General features: G+C 32.3%; 1 protein-coding gene and 1 long non-coding RNA gene across 3 annotated transcripts in view; one reads left to right on the plus strand and one right to left on the minus strand.

Moving 5' to 3' along the window:
• Window positions 1-20,568, plus strand: part of LOC122571493 (lachesin-like) — a 92,538-nt gene that overhangs the window by 56,039 nt on the left and 15,931 nt on the right. The window contains exons 2-3 of the mRNA XM_043735307.1: window positions 9,318-9,430; window positions 11,913-12,201. Coding sequence (XP_043591242.1) covers window positions 9,318-9,430; window positions 11,913-12,201 — 402 coding nt within the window. The remainder of the gene's footprint in view (window positions 1-9,317; window positions 9,431-11,912; window positions 12,202-20,568) is intronic.
• LOC122571496 lies at window positions 2,550-4,630 on the minus strand. 2 transcript variants are annotated; one of them, XR_006318093.1, is made up of 5 exons: window positions 4,409-4,630; window positions 4,202-4,323; window positions 3,697-4,117; window positions 3,431-3,616; window positions 2,550-2,765 (listed from the first exon to the last, which is right to left on the minus strand). It is a non-coding gene; the product is annotated as an uncharacterized LOC122571496 (long non-coding RNA). The 2 variants fall into 2 exon arrangements; XR_006318092.1 differs by having other exon boundaries at window positions 3,431-4,117.

The following is a 20,568-nucleotide window of genomic DNA, read 5'->3' on the forward strand; positions in this document are numbered from 1 at the left end:
CGTCGAGAGTGGTTCTCTGTGCTATCTGAAGAGAACTGACGAACAAGCTCGAGAAGAGGGTAAGAGTGAAAAAAATAAGACGTGAAAGGTGGTGCTCGTCTGCGAAAAAGAAGAGGGCGGACGGAAGGGAGCGGAAAGCAAAAAAAGAAAAGAGAAGAAAAAGAAAAGAGTAACACGGGGCGAGGTAGAAAGCCGCATAAATGAGAACGCCAGTGAAAACAGAAGGTATTCCAAGCAAGAAGAAATGGCACCGGAAGGAAAAACGAATACATCGTAACGTCGCAATGTTTGAATGTTCCGCCACCGCTAAATGCCCGTCATTTCAATGTCAACGTTCGCGGCAAATCGTTTCAAATTTTGCGAGTCTTTCGCGAAACGTGTCAATATATCGATGGCGCGTCACACTGAAGCGGATATCGCGATAGATTTCAATTCACCAATTCCGTTTCAATCTTCCTTTCTCTATCGTTTCTATCGTTTATCGCTTTCCGTTTATCGTTTGTCGTTTCCTATGCCCTGCTTCCATTTCACAATCTATTGGAAAATATTAAAAGTCGCGCGAGCGATTTGAATATTTTCAGTGTTTCCGGCAAACACGTTTCTCGATGCTTGATTGCTAGGAAGGTGAGGCTGTCTGCCTTCCAAGGAGAAGATTGAAAGATAACACGGCTCGAGAGAAGAAATGGAAGGAACGTGAAAACGCAAGAGGATAAAGACACATAGAGATGAAGATACGAACGGAGAACGGAGAAATCTCGGAGCGAAACGTGCGAGACAAGAGTAATGTCGTACTGTCCCGTTAACGCCCGTGAAATATTTTCTACCGTTGAGAAAACACAGGAATGCGCCGATGCGCGACGATTTAACAACCTTTAATAAACCAACTTTTCGTTTTCATTTTCTATTTCGTACGCATTCACGACTGACCTTACGTTATTTTCAATATTAATGACGTCACTCTTAATTATTCTCTCCTAAACCTGTCTATCACGTTGTTTTATCCTTTCCACCAAAGTTACAGATATTTTTGAACGTAGGTAAATTTTCTATAACAGTGATAATAACGATATAACGACGACATAATTGAAATTTCAAGAACAGCTGTTCTTTTCACTCATTACGTATAAGTACGTTCATACGTGGAAGTACTGCAATGCTTACGTTTGTAAATTCTAATGGAAGAGATACGAATATCCAATTGAGACGTTTAAAACAATACAGCGTATAAGAAATGAAGAATTTGCTAAGAAATTAGTACTATTCGTAGATTATTGTTGCAATTAATATGCGCATGTGTTTATATCATTCTTAATCCCTTTCACAATCAATTACACATACGTTAAGTATGAAAGCAATTTCGTTGTTGATATTTTGCAATGACAAATGATACCACTCGTCACAAAAATTGCGTTCAATATTACATATTTAACGCGATTCTTCTCTGGCAAATTTTAATTATAGCTTCTCCTGTGAAACACACAAAACTAGTTTGTCGATTCCTGTCTCTCGAAAACTGTCTGCCATTGTGTTAGGAATAAATGTGATAGGTATATATAGACAATAAATAAAATTGAATGGAAAATTTAATTAAAAATATGAAGATGCAATATCCTGTTTCCAGACTGCTGAAAACAAAGAATCGAAAATGTATTATCATTAAAAAAAGACTCGTATTATAATTGATTGCATCGTGATAATCAGTTTTTGTATTTATTTTGAGTTTTCTGAAACGGTAGAATAAGAAACGCAGACTCAAACATATAAAAAGATAAACACATTATTATATTTTATAAAAGTAGCACTGATACTGTTTAATTAAAACCCCACTAAAGTGTTATTTCATCATTTTTTGCCTTTTTCACCTATCTGTATATTTTCTGTTCCATTTATCTTTTAAAGCACGATGTAGAAACAAGAAGTCGTCCACAATTAGCGGAGAAAATTATTATCCTGAAACAACTACTCCGTTAAAATACCTTTAACCGACTAATTTGTTTAGCGCAGCTTAATTTGAAATTCATCGCTGTATTAGTTTCGTTTTTATGAAATTTTCGTGTTTGACTACCAAATTTAGAGTACCACCGAGAGAGTCAAGATGATTTTCTTGCCACTTTATTGTAATTTTTATACCTTCCTTTATACTTCTCTGACATTTTTTAGCTTTTTCAATTCTCTAACAATTTACATCGTTGCGTGCACTTTGTACTAGTTTTTCTTTCAGAATTCCAATTTTTCTGGTAATTTCATATTACTTAGAAGGACGTTTCGCTGAAATCTTATCAAGTGGATTATACAAAGTTCCATTAACAGTGTAATGAGATACACGATTACATTAGTAGAGTTTAAAAGAAAGCTGAAAATGTATATAGAAGTTACAGGGTATATTTAGCATTAGTGTATATCATAGAATGTAATCCTTTCACATAAATTATCAATAAATGTGATAAAAATTTCATGAACGATAGCCAGTATGGTATCACATGAATAGTAAAATAGAAAATATTTATAGTGCAATAAACGTGTTTGTGTAGAATATAAAGTTGGAAAGATCAAATTCTCAAGAAATATGCCCGATAACATAGATATGGAACTACTGAAGGCTATAAAAATGAAATATTGTTTTATTCTCTTTTTATTTTCTCTGTAAAAAAGAGGAGTATGTATGATTTGTTTAGAAAAGTTTAATTTTACCCTTTTTCCAAAAGCATGTGCATACGTATACGTCCTTGTCTTCGAATGATTTGTTTTCTCCAAAAATAAATTAACTAGAAAGAGAAGATAAATACATATTATGGGAACGTGACATTTACTCTAGCTTTTGATAACAAAAATCTCACTCGGGAAATTACAAAACAAATATAAATTTTTCATTTGAAAGAAAAGTACCTTTTCGTGGTAATAAAAATATTATTAGGAAGATTTATGTTGTCTAGTCTACACTGAATGATATATTTCGCGTATGAATAATATTGCTTAAAAATAACAAAGCGAAGAATTCGTTTATGTAGTTAACGATAAGATACACAGATATCGATAAAAATTTGCAACTGTCGCAAAAATATTTTCTTCGTTATTCAGAACTGTCCAAAATCGTTCGCAGCGATAAATTTTTATTCGTTATTTTAACGTAACGTAATCGTTCATAATAATCGATACTAGCGATTAAATGTTGTGACAACGCCAAATTCTTGCGAGACAATCTTTCTAAATGTCCAATACAAAATACCGTAAGTACGATGTGTAATGCGACCTTTTCTAAAAAAATTCTTGATATACCAGCTTGTAATAGAAAAATGTTCAATAGAATATTGGATGTTTCAGCAATTAATAATTCAAGAGCTTCATCGTGTTTACAAACGCAAATAAATTCATTCGTACAGTACATGTTGAAAAGTGTAACCGGTAGTGAGAAACGGTTCGCAAAGCTCACCTAATCATAGGACTTAGAGCTATGAGACTATAGTCTCATCACGTTACTCCTTACTTCACCTTGGTGAAGCCAAAACGTCACCGCCGGCTTTCACTGCGCCTCTGTCCGCGGGCTACGCCAGACGTCTTTTCTCACAATCGTGTCGAACAGCTTTAAACATTCTATCAGACTGTCAATCTATCACGCCTACAATAGTATTTCGTTATTTAGTCGACCAAGTTTGACACGCTGTCCCAAGTCGCCGTACAGTCTACCTTATCGTCTACCTTTGAAACATCGATCATTTACAGTGGCTCACAGAAGTATTTCTTCACTTGTCGACATCTTTTCTATTATACGAAACGTTTTGAAATTTCACGTAGAGACACTGGATTGCCATATTTATATAAATAATGGACTCTGAAAATGTACAGAAATTATTACTTAATTATTATATTATTACTTAAACAAGCAATCATCCACAATATTAATAAGTCTTGGTATTCAGTGGGATCATCTTTCATACTTTTTGTATACTAGAGGTGACTATTCACATAGTATACTAATATTTCTTAGTAGATATAAGTAAATGTCTTGCTACTTTTGTGTACAATTTTCAGATTGCATTCAAATCTTGCCAATAGAATCGTAGCAGTTAAGTCTCATTATAGTGCTGATGAAATGTCAAAATTTAAAAACTTTACAAGGCTGTAATATATAATAAAATTATGAAATTGTATACAACACGCACAATATACGTATAAAAATGTTCTATGGTAAGTGTAAGAATACCTTTGCGAGTCACTGTAGGTATAAATACTTTTAATACAATTCATCGATGCCACTACCAAGAATTGGATATTATAGAAATAAACTTTTATCTCAGTAGTTATTTTGCTTCTTTGCTCTATGTACTGTAAATAAATATATAAGATTGGTTGTTTTATAGATCAAATGTATTATTTTATTTATATATTATAATAATGATGTATAACTTACTACGTTTTGTCAGTAACCTCGATACTAAGATACTTGCGTGCAAGATATTTTACAGCATCTATTTACTAACTTGTCAACATACGTACATTAGGTCACGTTTCCACTGAACGTGACTCAAGCTTGAACCTTTATTAGCAGATTCGCGCATCGGAAGAACATATCCTTATGCTAATGTGTAATAGAGATAGAATATTACAATTCGTCATACTATATACCGTAAACGTCGAACGAATTTACAATTCATCGTCAGCTATATCAACGTATTGCATATATAAATCGAAGTTCTGAGACTGTTACGATTCTAACTATTAGAATCACTCGATGGAATTGTTTGAGTCTTGTAAACGTAGCGCGATCCTCTTATGTATACTGAATATGTATATAGGTGACTGCTTAATATTTCCCAATTCAAGAATTAATTCAACGATGAACATACGTATGTTTTATTTGATTTGTAAATATCCCGCAGACTTTTTGTCATTAACTTGATTTCTGTACTAATCGTAAGTACTTTCGGTACTTCCTGGTACTGTTTGAAATTGTTGAAAATCTTGTTCGTACATGTGAACAGATGGTTTATTGCAATTATTTAAACACGTGGATTGGACTGGATGTGGATTAGAATTTATTATTATTTAGAATCGTCTAGAATTTGTATCGAATTTTTACTTGTAACGCACGCTTGAAATTCGATAAATACGCAACAGCTGTTAAAAACGTTGTGATACTACATTACAGTATTGAACAGGCTTTCCAACAACTTCCAACGTATTGGGAATCAATCAAGGAAGTATGGACAAATTAATGATTAATAGCCTGTAGGCATGGCTTAAAATCCAAAGTATTTATTTTCAGCATCTCCTGTAAATATAATTAAACTGATAGAACAGTAAATTATATTTCGCAAACGACATCTGACACTAATATATTGCAACGATCGCACGATGTAACAATGGCCTCGGTACGCTGCACGTCAAATCAATGAAGAGCAGTTGATTATTCAAGTGGCGTACCGTCATTAAAATGCAAAGATAATCGTGCGACTAGATTTAAAAATAATCGTCAGTTGAGTAAATGTTTTTTGATAGATTTGAAAGAATTCGCGTTTAAGAGAAACTACATGAAAATAATAATTTTGTCGTATCGACGATACTAAAGTCATAATAGCAGTTTGTAATAATAATCGGTTGTCGCTAATGGATAGGAATAACGAAACAATAAATTTTTAATCGCCATTTCCAATTTATATTCTTTGGATAACTACAGCAGGGGCCGGATTGGTTGCAATGAATTTTAAGCGTGAGAGATAAAGAGTTATGGTTACTTTAATTTTAAATCAAACCTCTAGAAATATGGCAGAGAGAAAAAGCAAGTAACGTTCTAGCTAACGTTAAAAAAACAGACAAGTCCTGAATTTTATGAGAAAATTAAGACGAGAACTTTATACACCCGTGTTTCGATGACCTTTTCAGTTTAAGTACTTACTGTTTGCGTCGTCAATAGTTTAGTTCATCGTTCGTTCAACGATTATCGAGTGTTATTCTACGGTTCTAAAGATATTCAAAAGTGCCAATTGAATAGAAGTATAAAAGAAGAGTCTAAGTAGTATAGCTAAAAAAATTGGAGAAACGTATCTCAGATGATGGTGAGCTGACAATGATCAATATGTCTATTGATGTTAGACTGTAGTTTTAGTCTTACATTCTCCACTTCATTCTTTTCGTACTCTGTTACGGTCGATTGTACGTAATCCAATCTGGTGTATATTTCATGCTCTTTGAGTCTTATGCTCAAGCTCTTTGCAGTTTCATTATTGTATGTCTTGCTGCAAAGGCAGAATATTTTACAAGTTTGTGACGTAGATATGCGTAGTTTTACATCCTACAAAGAAAGTTACGAATAAATAAACGAGGAATAATATCGCAATGATGATTTTTGCATTATATACGTATATTTGTATATTATATATTTTTATATACTTTATTGCATATTTAAAAAATTGTCTAATTCAGCGAAACTCCGTTTATAAAAAAAGACGAACAATTTATTTCATGCAATGTTAAAATAAATAGTAACTTTGTTAGGTTTAATTGATAAAGAAGTTTTTCCTGTCATTTTGCAATTTTATTATAGCGCTGATTTAATACGAATTAAGAAGATAATACAGGTAGGTTTCAGTAAGACGATATCAACGTCCTCTATTCTATCAGGAATTATAAAATGAACCAAAAGAATATAATACAAAGGCACATAATGACATATATATTCAAATATATCGATCGAATTACGAACACGTTATCTGTAATTAACTGTACGATGTTTGACGACAAAATGGAGGTGATCTACTTTCTGCAGCAATTAGTTGAATCTTAGGAAAGAAAAAAACATGTCATATCTAAGAGAAACGAAGAACTACTTCTATTCACATTTGAAAGATGCGAAGAATTAAAAGATTTTTAATATGTAATTTGGATAGAAAAAATTTTTGCTTTTAAGAAGTTTCACATTGCTTTTGTCCCAGACCAATAACTGAATTAAAAAGATCAACAACCGAAGATATCATAAATTATTGGAATCGTGTTTGCTTTTTACTAATATAACAATTTAAGTTAAATTTCAATGATTGAATGTCAATGAACGCTTTGTGAAATATAACCAGGGAAAGAATGCATCGCGACCTAAAGATACTCATAATAAAAGGAGAAATATTAAAGTACAGCAATAGATATAATACATGTGTAAGCAATCACCCGAACCCACCGGTGACCCAACTGTTGGACAGTACAGAACACATCCGCAGACTAAAAAGACACTAGCCTCTAGAACTACACAATAGATTCAGCTGAAGTAGAACATTCACTCGCATAAAAGCCAACTGTGAGTAATTTCAAATTACTCCGCATGCCACTGTATCATGCCAGCCTAACTTGCCTATAATTCTCAACGAAAATTGATTACAATATACTTGATAACTAGAAAAAAGAAAAAAGAAATTCACTCAGATCAGATTATGATATTATGACTATGATATTTGAGATAATATTACGATTCAAACTTAAAAATCTTTCAATAATTTCAACGAATATACGGTATATAAGCATAAATGTTTAATGCCGAAGTTGAAAATGATAACAAACGACATAGATCAATCCAATAAAAATTAAAAACAGCGATTTCAATCGCGAAAAATCGTCAAACAAACAATGAATCAATTGATTAAACATAAAAAGTTTATGGTTGTATCGCTGTTGAAGTGTAAAACAGTTATGGTAATTTGTCATTCTACAATTTAAAAATACGTACCTACACAATGCAACGATTGATCGTATTACATTTTTCATGCATTTATGTACAGACGTTTCGTTTAGAACAGGCTATCTAAATATCTCTTTCAATTCTGATGTAACAAAGAATATTTTACATACAATTCGAACAATGTGAAAGGCACAATATGTCGCAAAAAGTAAATTATCGCGCCAATGTCCATATTATCTTTCATAGGTTATCGATGTGCTTTTATACTTAAGTGCGTATCAGTTTCCTTCTACATATTGTACCTGACATTAGAATGCGTTCAAAGCGTACGTGTAACGATATGACCTTGGAATACCAGCGACTCGCAAAATTAGAGTTTAGCATGAACTTTATTTTTATCGAGATTGTACACGTCGCCGACGATCAAAGATAATTTTGTGACTGTACATTACCGTATTTACTATCGCACCACGTTTTCTCGCCAGATTTCTTTTAGAAACATTTATTGGAATATTAATTTTGCCGGCTTTAACTACAATGCCACAGCACCGAGAACATCGCCTTCTAGCAGAACGCAGATTGTCACGGTGATTTTCAGCAGCGGCCTTTTCGATAATATCTCAGTATTCTTCAGCCAATGCGTTTTAATCACGCTTAACGCCAAGACTAATGTATCTTTTATAAACGTACTGTATCTGTCATACTTGTCGTTGAACTTCAATTAAAATCGTGTCGTAGTATAGCGTCGAGTTTATTCGAAGCGCCGCTCATTTTCCTTGACGAAATTAAAGCAAGGCGTTTACAATGAACAACTTACAACATGACAGACAATATGACAGAATAATTAGAACTTGTGATCTTAACCCCATTATTGTTTACTTCCATTTCTGGCATTGTAGTAAAGGAACATCATTTCAAATACTTATCTGTATAACATTTAGGAAAGCGAGTGGCGGAGATACCTTAGGAAGCTCATAGCGATCAGGTCCTCTAGATACATATTTGTAGTGTTACATGTTAAGTAAACATGTTTACTTACATCGAGTTCTCTCGCGTTTTATGCTGAGTCCGCCAGTGTCGATGTAAATAAATTCATATTCTAATGCTAGCTATAACACGCAATAGAAAAGAAAAAGATTGATCTATATGCAAACTAATACCAGCTTCGAACAAATGACCTTCGGGCAAAATATTCTTTGAGCATATTCATCATCGTATCATTACGCATTATCGCCAATACGCATATTCATTATTTAATATCATATAAACTACATATGAAATATTTTTGTATGTCGTTGCGAGTGGAGCAAATATACGTTTAAGTGGCTTTTGTTTTTAAACATTTCCCCCCCCCCCCCAAAAAAAACGGTCGGATTGCAATCCAGGGTTCCGTTGAGATCTTCTATCCTCACGATGAGTAGGATACGAGGCAATACAGAAATTTGGCCCTGAATTCCTGGGTTAATGTCAATTTTGCAGCTACATTTTTGTACATATCTTCACTCATCTAGAGGTGTATAATGGTCGTGACAAATAATTTTCGAACACCACGTACATAAATTTTCCACATTTTCTATCATAATTTTTATTTGCCGTACTTTGTTTTATAAATAGAATATATAAATTCATAAAAAAATATCTCCTCCTATTTCAGATTCAAACACTGCTACGGGACCTGTATTTATCGCTCCAGTTGGAAATCAAACAGCTGCAATCGGCCGTGAAGTCGTTTTTTCTTGCTGTGTTCGCAATATTGGAAAATATAAGGTAATTGAATATAAATAAACTCTCACTACTTTACGGTAATGATTCATGGAAGCGAAACAAAAATATTTCGCAGATATCTACGATTATAAAATTACGAAAGTTAACTTAATATTTTTAGTTTTATTCATATTCAAAATGTTGCGAAATACAGCATTCATTGTATAAAAAGTGTATATATATATACACATATTTCTAATTCAATATACACATAAAATCAAATCAAAACTGGGAGTTATATGATAATTTTTGTATTTATTTCGTAAAGTATAAAAATAATGGAAGCCTCTTTGGTATCGCTAGATTCAATTAATCTCTATCACCTAGTCTAACAGGTTTAATATTGTTTAATAGAATTTTTTAATCGCTAGTTTTACTCTTAAGATCTTACGCACAGTTTAAGAATTCTCCAAACAAGAATGAAGTAAGCTAAACTAAAATGCATCTTACCATTTTTGTTTTATTGTTAATATATTCAATTATTTACAAAGTAATGTTATTCACAATACAGTTTTATGAATAATACGTAAAAAGTAACATGAAAGTGACGATATTACACGTATAGCAAGCGTTACAATCACCGACGTGCACATGTTTTCTTTTTGTATCAAAGAAGATCAAGGAATAATGTGCATTGAAAGGTACAACGAATTTTAATAACGTCCGGTGATGAGTAATCTTGTACGAAACTTCGTTCAAAACGGGCAAAGTGTCAAATTAAAAAATGTCAGTCAGAATTTAAAAACGACAAGTATGCGACAAAATTAAATCACCGAAGCTGACAGATTCTCTCTCTCTCTCTCTCTCCCTCTCTTCCTTTTCTCTCATTACCCACTCTCTCTTCCAATGTCTCGTATTTAAAAACGTGTAACAACGTGTTAAATAATGTAATGTGTCGTTAAAAATCGCGTAACCACATAACAGAGAAACAGATTTGTGCTTAGATTCGCACAAATCGTTTAATTAAAGAGGAAAGAAAAACGATTAATTTCATCTAGCGATAGGTACTGCAGTTCAACGTTTGTGTACGCTTCTGCGAAAAATTTTCCCTCGAGTACCTCTCGTTCCTAATCCAACCGAGAGTTATCCTCCTTCCAGGGTTAGCTATATTTAGTAATAAGTTTTTCGATCGAAATCTATATATTCGAAGAGGAAGAGGGAAAGATCGTGGGAAATGGAAGCACAGAAAGCGTGAAGAAGAAGATAGTAGAGAAAGGGGCGGTAATATGTGTGTATGTGTTGGGAAGAAGAGAGAAAGAGAGAATCGGAACTGGATGGTGGATTGAGGAGTAAGTAGAGACGGAGAAGACACATTTTCCCTGGCGACAGATTCCACCCGTAAAGTATCCACCTAGATGAAATATTCGGTCTATAGAAAGCCACTCAAGGCAGCTTGGCAGGCAGGGATGGATTAAGATAAGCTCGGCCCCCAGTCAGATCCAAATAGTTCCCGGAGATCTTTTATGAGAGAAAATGCCAGCCAAACTTATAAACGTTGTTTTACTTTCATATTATTTTCAAATTGAATGCTCGAAGGATGACTGGATTATGGTATAACGAAAATCGACAGAAATTAATGCGATTTCTGTGTGTGGAATATTTTCTCCCGTCGATCAATATGTCGTATTTGCCGAAACGAAGGGAAACTAACGAAAAAGGAATAAACGATCAATTTTCACTTTAAAATTAATTACACGTAACACTTTCATATTTCTATATCACATTCGTTGTGGTCCCATTTTTCTAAAAAAAAAGCCTAATTTACGTGCGCGAAGATGTTACATTTCGTTACTTTATCGATCGTCCTCGTTGAATTTCGTTTTTTGCTCGTTTCTCTCACCATTCTCCCCAGTATATTCCTCTGCTTTCGATTAATTTTCGTGTCCATTAATTCTTACGAAATACAAGGTGGCGAACAACAATCTACGATGATAAATTAAGTCGATAATTGAATCAATGATTGGTTAATTTAAAAATGATAAATGTGATCGATTCTATATCGTTCTCATGCTTATCGTAAACGGTATATAAAGACAAAATGAAATGAAAAGCGTGACGAAGCATACGATTATGAAATCCATGTACGAAAGAAAGTATTAGCAAAGGAAATATTAGGTTGTCCGAAAGGTTTCTTTCATTTTATGAAGAAATAATAAACGCACCACGTTTTTTGGTTTATATTATTTTGTCGAGTTACGTACGATCCATTTTGTTCTGTTGAGATAAACACTGCGACATTCCACAAATTTGGTTTCACGTTTTCACGAAGGTGAGTTGTTGTAAAAAACATGTTTGCGAAAGAAAGACACTTTTCGGACAACCTAATACGTAAAGAACAGAAAAGAGTATCGATCGATGCAATATGCGGATGTATCGAAAAATCATTAGTATTAAGATTATTCGAGCAACTATATGAAATTTCTGTTACGGTAAAGAGTTGGTCGCTGGCACGGCAAAGGTAAGGAAATGACAATGGATTTTCCAGGTTGGCTGGCTACGTGCCTCGGACCAAACGATTCTCTCAGTCCACACTAGAACGGTAACGCACAATGCACGTATCTCGGTCTCCTATGAGACCAGCGGATGTTCCGGGTCCGGCGCAGCGTCCGGTAACGCCTTCGGGGTGACAGGAAGTAGCCAAGCCACGGAGGAAGTCGTCAACGGCACGTGGCGGCTGCACATTCGTCAGTTGAAGGAGTCGGATAGAGATTGTTACATGTGTCAGATTAACACCAGCCCGATGATATCAGAACTCGGATGTTTGGACATTTTAGGTAAGAATTGTTTACATTCCATACAAAGCAATTCTTCTTTATTTTGATTAACATCGTACGGCTTCCCATATTCGAATATTCTCTATTATTCGAATATTCTAATATCGAAACATTTTTCCATCCGAATATTCTTTTATTTCAACAGAACGTCTGCTAGTAACAAATGCTTTCTTTGTGTTACAAATACTATTATTATATGTATTATATGTATTATATGTATCATTGCATGTATCTACACATAGTATAAAATAAAATTAATAATAATAGTATAATAAAATAATATAAAATAGTATGATAAAAATAACATTGGATGGATTTTGATACGGTTCTCGCCTTTTTAAGGAACATTTATCGAGTAAGGTTTGTGTGTGTGAAACATTAACCTGTGACAAAAGGAGGCAGGTGTCAAAAATATGAATCTGAATTATAAACCTTCATAATATATATAATAATTATAAAAAATATGAACCGCTGTCACGGTATGTACAGCGACTCGCTATTAGCGAGACGATATGATCTCACCCTCCGAGTAATGCCTTTTTTTCAGCGTGAAGTATCACGCCTTATCAGAACGTATTGTAAATATATAAATATATACGTTCAAATTGAGATAAATTTATATAAACATTGAAACGAAGCAATTTAAATACTATTTAATTTTAATATTTAATTTGTTATTTCTTTGAGGACGATTGACGCATGTCAATGATTGATGTATGTGTTGTATGTGTACTATCAACTTAGCCTATAAATCCGTATACGCGTTCGGCGAAAACAATAATTGATGAAGCCGAAACGCACATACGTACAGTATATCTGTTTGAGTATCTATACGCGATTATTTCTGTAACTATCAGAAATACGGAAAAACGTTTCAAATGAAAGTTGTACGGTATCGAGAGGTCAGAAGCTTTACAATTTCGCTGTGTAACAATCGTTTCACGAACTACAGAACGTTTGCCAAGCCAGTAGAAATTCGCAAAATTTTCATTGTTAAAAATTTTTTTTATAGAAGATTATACATTATATAATGTCCCGGGCAAAGACCGGATATATGTATCAACTAGTCAGACCATAAATAGTAAACGAATATAATTGCTATTAATTAGGATTTTACACCGCATCTACGTCGAAAAACTAAAATCAACGAAGAATTTTTGCTGTTAATTGGCATATTTTCTCGTTCCATCGAAGCAAAACGCGCAAAAAAATGTCATGAAACGTGGAATTTATGATAAGCTACGCAAAAGTTGAAATATTTAAATAAACGAGGTTAATTATATTAATTTAAAGATTTTGTATTGCGTTTTAGATCGTGATGACGTAAACGGTTTCCACAATTTCTCATGTTATTTAATGCACGCAATAGGATTGGACAGGGTTTAAATCGTACAAATTATACATATATGGTGCCGCAATGAAATATACTGCAATTAGCGGAGACTGTAATGAATGTTACTTCGCAAAATGACGAAGGGTTAATATGGTAATCGAACATTTAGTCTTTCTATTCAAATACCGGCGCGATTTAAATTACTGTGGTAGTAAATTGTCGCGATCGAGACACAAAGAAATCCTAATAACTAGCTAATCTTGTTATCGAAACTACTCTGCAGGTAGACTCTCGAATCTGTTTACAATGATAAAACTTTTACCTTATTAGAAATATTTGCTTGGAAAATTATTTAAATAGCCTTACCAGTTAGCTTTTCCATTTGAAATCGATGTTGAAATGTTGATGATGAAAGGCGTTACTTTGAAAATGGTTTTATTTAAACACTGAATACGATATAATAAATATTTCAATTTTGTAAGAGTAAGTAAAGAAATGGTATAATCAAATAAATACAAATTTAGAAGCATTTAAAAAGGATCACATTGTATCTCATTAATTTATGAATCATTATACTGTTGCTTTAAATAATTTCGTCATAAAGCTACTAATATAAGCGATACAAATTCGTTGTACACCACTTTATTTGAAATATCGTGGAAAAGTTAGAAAATACAATATTTAATTGTATTATTTTTGTATATCTTATTTTATTATTGTATAGTCGTATAATTTTTTTATGAAACACATATTTCTAAAAAAAAATCTAATTAGGTCGGTAATATTTACGAAAAATCTTATTAAAAATTATATAGAATAAATATAAGACGTAGAAATTAAATCCAATATATTTCTTGTTTACTTGAATAGATGTACAGGGTAGATTACCTGACTCTGCTACCTTAAATTACACATCAAACGTTTGCTATATGAAAAAATTTTTCTCACAAACTTGTATGACACCAAATGAGACGTACAATATACTTCGGTAATTACTGTTTTCTGGACAAATACGCCCCAATAATTTTTTACCCAGCGTTCGATACTCTTCCTAACTGCGGAACTAAACGACATATGTTATTTTTGATAAACTCAAACTGGCATTTCAATAAAAAAGCAACGTAATAAAAATTTAATCAAATATTACGTTATACGCTTTGCCCTGATACCATACGGTTTTTAGTCAAAATATGTTTTTCATCTAACAAACAGCGTACAAGTAATTTACAGTGGCAGAGATAAGGGTAAAGTTAAGTGACTCGTCTGTACGTGAGAGTTTATGCATATAATATGGTTCCATATTTCCGTCATCGAAAATTGAGATAACCGTGTCATTTTCCCAAAGTCAGATAAAAATCTTCAAGATGTTACGTAAATATTTCTTTTACCCGTGTTGTGAAAAATATATCAAATCTTTACCGATCCAGCGATGGAGAAAGCTAACTGGACTTCTACCTAGAATAATCTATCAAACAATTAGGATTTCAAATCACTAGATTTAATTATGCAATCGAAGGAATTCGTTTTCTCGTTCCTTATACTTCTGTACAGGTATGCAAAATGTCTTATTTAAATCGATTCCTTCGTGAATACATTCGAAGCTTTTAATAGTACTATCAGATGTTGCAGATAGAAGTCGAAAATTTCCAAGGAAGATGTTGAAATATCACCTGAGATTCAATGTCCTTTTTACATCAATGGTTTTATTGCATTATTAATGCAATAAAAATATATGATTTCAATGAAGAAGATAGAGAGTTGACCTCGTATAGCGCACTTTATGCATCCATCTACGAAATAGCTAACTCACGCCAAATTATGTTTCCCATAATAACACGTTTATTCGAAACATTTGCCAATATCGTCGATAGTTTTTGACGCATTCGTGGCTATTGATTTAAATAGAATACTATAACGACTAACCATCCGATGTCAAGGAAGTACAAGCTTCTTCTCGCTCTTAAAAAGAAATATTTCTTTTACGACTTTTTCGCACTCTGTGTTGCTTCGCTAGACACAATTTCCACGTCCGGAAAAAAAGTAAAACCAATGTCATTGGGCCATTGCCAATAAATCGATCCACCTATTTGTCTGTCTTCGTACAACTCTTGTGTCTTACGATACAAATTGCATGTATTTCATTTACAATAAGTGTTTCTTCAAAAGTATTTGCAAAAGCATATGGACAAATTTTCTTTCATAGCAATGTACATATTTTTATTAATTAGCAATATAAATATATTGTTAATGTTACAATAGAGCAATAATATATTTTCACGTATTATCGTTATATGTAAATCTGCAAAAGTCTAGGTATTGAGATGGAAGGTTGCCTTAGGTAAATCATTAGCAAATCATCAAAAAGTTAAGAAGTTTTATTATCTCGTTTAAAATCCTATACTATGAATAACACACATACTCGATATTACAATAATCTCAACGATTATACATACGTGCAATTAAATTAGATTCCTGTTCCATTTTTACCCGCCGTGTCTTTTGATGACTGTTTCGTCAAATTTTTATTTATATTCTTTTATCGTTATCCGATCCTACGAATACTGCAAATGATTCTATAAATAAAATTCAGATTTTGGGTAGAATGGGAAAACCGCAATGCACTATTTTTATGTAACTGTTTGAAAAAGTGTCTGCCAACTTTTATCGTATATTTCAAATAGTTATCTTCTGTCAATGTAAAATTTTGCTTTGCCTGATAATCTAGATCGATTACTACGTTTTATATGGAACCAGCAAGCGACCTGATATTTATACACGGAGATGTACATCGATTCATCAAATGTATCACCAGCATGAACTCGTTTAAGAAATTTAAAAAGAAAAAAAGGAAGATCAAATCAGTAGAGCATTGAGCTTGCCATTTTTACGGCTTGATGTTTAAAAACTAGTCCATTCTCTTATTTTATTACGTTATTTATAGGCGATAAATGTTTATTGATGCACAAGATTTCAGTATCACATATTGTGAAAAAATCTAATGCGGAAAACTCACAGTTACCATCAAAATTAGCTATTTCGTTACAATGAAAAGTCATACAAGTAGATTCTACTCGACACAGCACCAGATAACGTAAACTCTACCGACTTTACTAAATTTCAGAAACGCTATTGCACACAACCTACAGGCATGCTCCCATCTACAATCGAGTTACAACTAGAAATTCCATAATAAATTACAAATACGTTACTGGTAGCGGAAGAGCATACTCTATTAATATGTAAATCATTAATATATAAATGTAACGGATGCAGAAAATTGTAAAATGTCCACATTGAAATATTGGCGATATAACTTAGCCAGCAAAAAGCAAAATTAATATTCCGCAATCAAATTTTCTGTGGTATCCCAATCTGATAACTTCGCTAAAATATATATATATATAGTACCTGGATATGTAAATTAATTAATATGTTATTCGAAATCCAACCATTCCAAAAGAACTTAATAATGATCTTCCAAATGTATTAACACGTAATCACATATTAATAATGGTCTTGCACAAATCCATTATCCTATTTATAATATGCACATCACACAGAAATATAATAGTATAATTTGATTGTAAATCACTTGGTAACACAGAGACGGAAAATAAATTTATAGAATCGTTATACAGCTAATACATATATGTGTATGTAAGTACGTATGTTTCGTAACCGAGAATGACAATAGCGATACCTCGTTAGGGCTTAAATGGTTTCTTCTCTCGCTTATCTCGACACACCGCCACAACTGCAGATCTTACTTGAGAAATGTCGGCCGGATATTTTATATTATCAAGAAACGAATCTTAAACCCGAACAAATAATGAAAGTAACACTCATACGTTAGAAATCAAAACTCGTTAGTCGCAAATGAATAATTTCAAAATCGCTTTCAACCTGGAAATAGTATCATTAAAATTGTATGTATTTCAGAACATATATTGTTGCAACATATATATATATATATTTTAATTGTTACAATCGGAACGAAATAAAAATAAAACTTCCAATTAATTACATTAAACCAGTTGCTACAGCTACAGGATCCAGAAAAAACCGACACAAGAGGAAAGCCATTGAGAAAGTAATATTGAATAATAACCTTCTAAATGATCTCAGGCAAACTCATTTCAAGATTGCAAATAGTACCATTAATTACGTTTGAATTCCATAAAAGTGGGAACTAAAAAATAAAAAGGAAACTGTAATAATGGCTTCCTTCCCCACAGAAATAGCCACACAAGTCCTATAATTGAACAACTCTCGAAACTAAAACCGACGACCTTCTATTAATCAACGAATTACGTAGAATAAAAAGAGCAATTAATATACAGTGCTAGCCATTAAATATTAGTTACTGTTACTCGTTACATTTATTGAAAAACTCGAATAAATTATACTTCATTTATCATTTTACATTATAAAACACATGTCGTGCGAATGAAATGATACGTTAATCAAAAATATATTCTAGAACTTGCTATGGTTGGTAGTGTGTTTGGTACAGTTAATGTGAGAATGCAAAAAATAAAGATTTCGAACTTGATGGAATTGCGAAAGAATCTCGTGACGAATCCATTTCTTAATGGTACAAAATAATTTCTAACACGTTTCAATTCCGCATGAGAAAATCGTGTATTCTCAGACGTTCGGATTATTTTTATAATTGGCGAACTTTCTAACACAAACACGGATATCTGCTACTTTCGAGGCTGTGTGTTGATGGAAGGTACGCTATTAGGTTCGCGATCCGAAGGGTCGATGAACGAACCTTAATAAGTAATTAGGGACTCATCGTCGCCTGCTCAATAGCAATTACACCGTGTTACAATATTGCTTGGAGAATCAACACCCTTAGCACGTGGATCGTAACTCTCGGATTTGGATGCACTACAGAGATGTTGCTAATTGCTGGAAGACCGGTATTCTAAGTTACCAATTGATCGAAAATCGACAAGCATATCTACAGGGTTTTTTTTCTGAGAACTGGTCAAACTCAAGAATCAGAGTAAGAAGGAACGTGGACTTAGATTAATCCAAAATGGAATCTCTTAAGATTCCAAAATTATATGATTTTTAACCAAAGTTTCATACAAAAATGCAAAAACTGTATACAACATCTTACAATATACGGTAAATAAACTGGATAAATGATCAAGATTTAAAAGAAAAAAAACATGTTTTTTTAAATAATCCAAATCAAATCTAAAGATCAATCAATAGTAATTTGCAGGATTTTAAACTGGAATCGTTGCAATATTTTAATAAACGATTATACGTATACCTTTTGATGCGATAATAAACGATCGTATTTTATTGGAACGTATAAAATATTCTTACTATTCTTCCACATAAATTCCAATTTGCATTGGATGGAATATATTATACGGCAATGTAACGAGCAATGAAACGCACATCTTCCTTTTTTTCCTTTTCCACCATTATTTCAATTTCCTTTTCTCGCCATTTAACGTCGAGAGGCGTACATTGAAGGGATAATTATTATGTTCTCAACGTTTCGAACATTAGCAATTTCTTAGTCCGCTTCTATCTCTTACTACTCCTAAATCGAGTCTAGTTATCTATACCGACTAAACATTAAAGACCGTCTCATTATAATATCCTTCGCCTAGGGTTGTGCCTACGGAACAGAAGGATCTTTTGAGAACTTTAACCTACAAAAGTCTTTCATCAATTTCGAACTTTGACATAATTTCTTTCTTCCTTAGTTTTACCACTTTTTACTATGGAATATTACACTGCATCTCGTTTACCTTTCAAAAGCTTCTACATAATCTGTGATTAAAGGAATATGTTCACGTCAAAGAAGGAAATTATTAATCGGTTTCACGGAGCTTTCCATCAAAATGTAAAATATCTTATTCTTTGACTTACGAGAATACACTGTTGCTACAAGTTTAGCAATACAATTTCATTATCGAAAAAAAAGAATCGATTTACATTTGTTAACATATAAATAACAACACGTACTAGGATAAGTTACATTTATCCGACAATGCATTCACTTTATCGAAACAATTTTCTTAAATGATTTCTAGATAATGATTATAAATAAAGAGAGGAAAGTAACACGAAGAAATTTTCTTTAGAAAAATTATATGTATGTGTGTAATTTAAAGCTTGAAAATTTGTGGCGTTTATAAATTTATATTATCATACATTTATTTATTACATTTGTTTATTATATTTATTATACATTACTTATTACATATTATACATTTTTATATTATTTATTACATGTATATTACATTTAAAAATTATATACTAAATTAAATAAATTATTATATATGTAGATACATATGTATGTACGTATATAATTACATATATAATTTAGTTCAAGTATATTCATTTCAAACTCTAGTATTTTGAATTACTTTTTTGTCTTTACATTATATATTCACAGGAATATATTCTCAATTGAGGCAAGAATAAATAAAGTCAGTAATATTATCTTCGAGTGAATCATAAAATTATGTTCGTTTATTCATATTCGCATTACGTTACCTTGTATATGTAGGTAAATTATACAAAATATCGTCAAACTGATTATAATGATTCCGTTTATACCATTTAAGTACAAAATGCTGTCAATAACAAGTAAACTTTCTAAAAAAAAATTGAAGTGTGCAAATGGAATATTATTTTTAACAAACTAATGTTTAGTAAAAGACTAATATTCAGTATGCATAGTCACTTTAATCTTACAACAAATGATAAAAATAATTCCACCGAATACTTACATATACATATCATTACATATACGTTATATATGTATATATATAAATACATCAGACTTATTAACTTTGTGCACAATTGTCTCTTTAGATTTTTCCATGGCAGCTGCAAAATACTATAATATTTCTATTAAATATCTTATTTAATAGAAATGTATACATTTTATTTTTTACTTTATTATTTAACATGATATTTGGGCGTCATTTCAGCTAACGAAATTTTAAAACGCTTCGTATAACATACATGTCTAACATGTTCATAAAAAATATACG

Source organism: Bombus pyrosoma, linkage group LG10 (genome assembly GCF_014825855.1).
Source record: "Bombus pyrosoma isolate SC7728 linkage group LG10, ASM1482585v1, whole genome shotgun sequence".
Classification (NCBI taxonomy): Eukaryota; Metazoa; Arthropoda; class Insecta; order Hymenoptera; family Apidae; genus Bombus; species Bombus pyrosoma.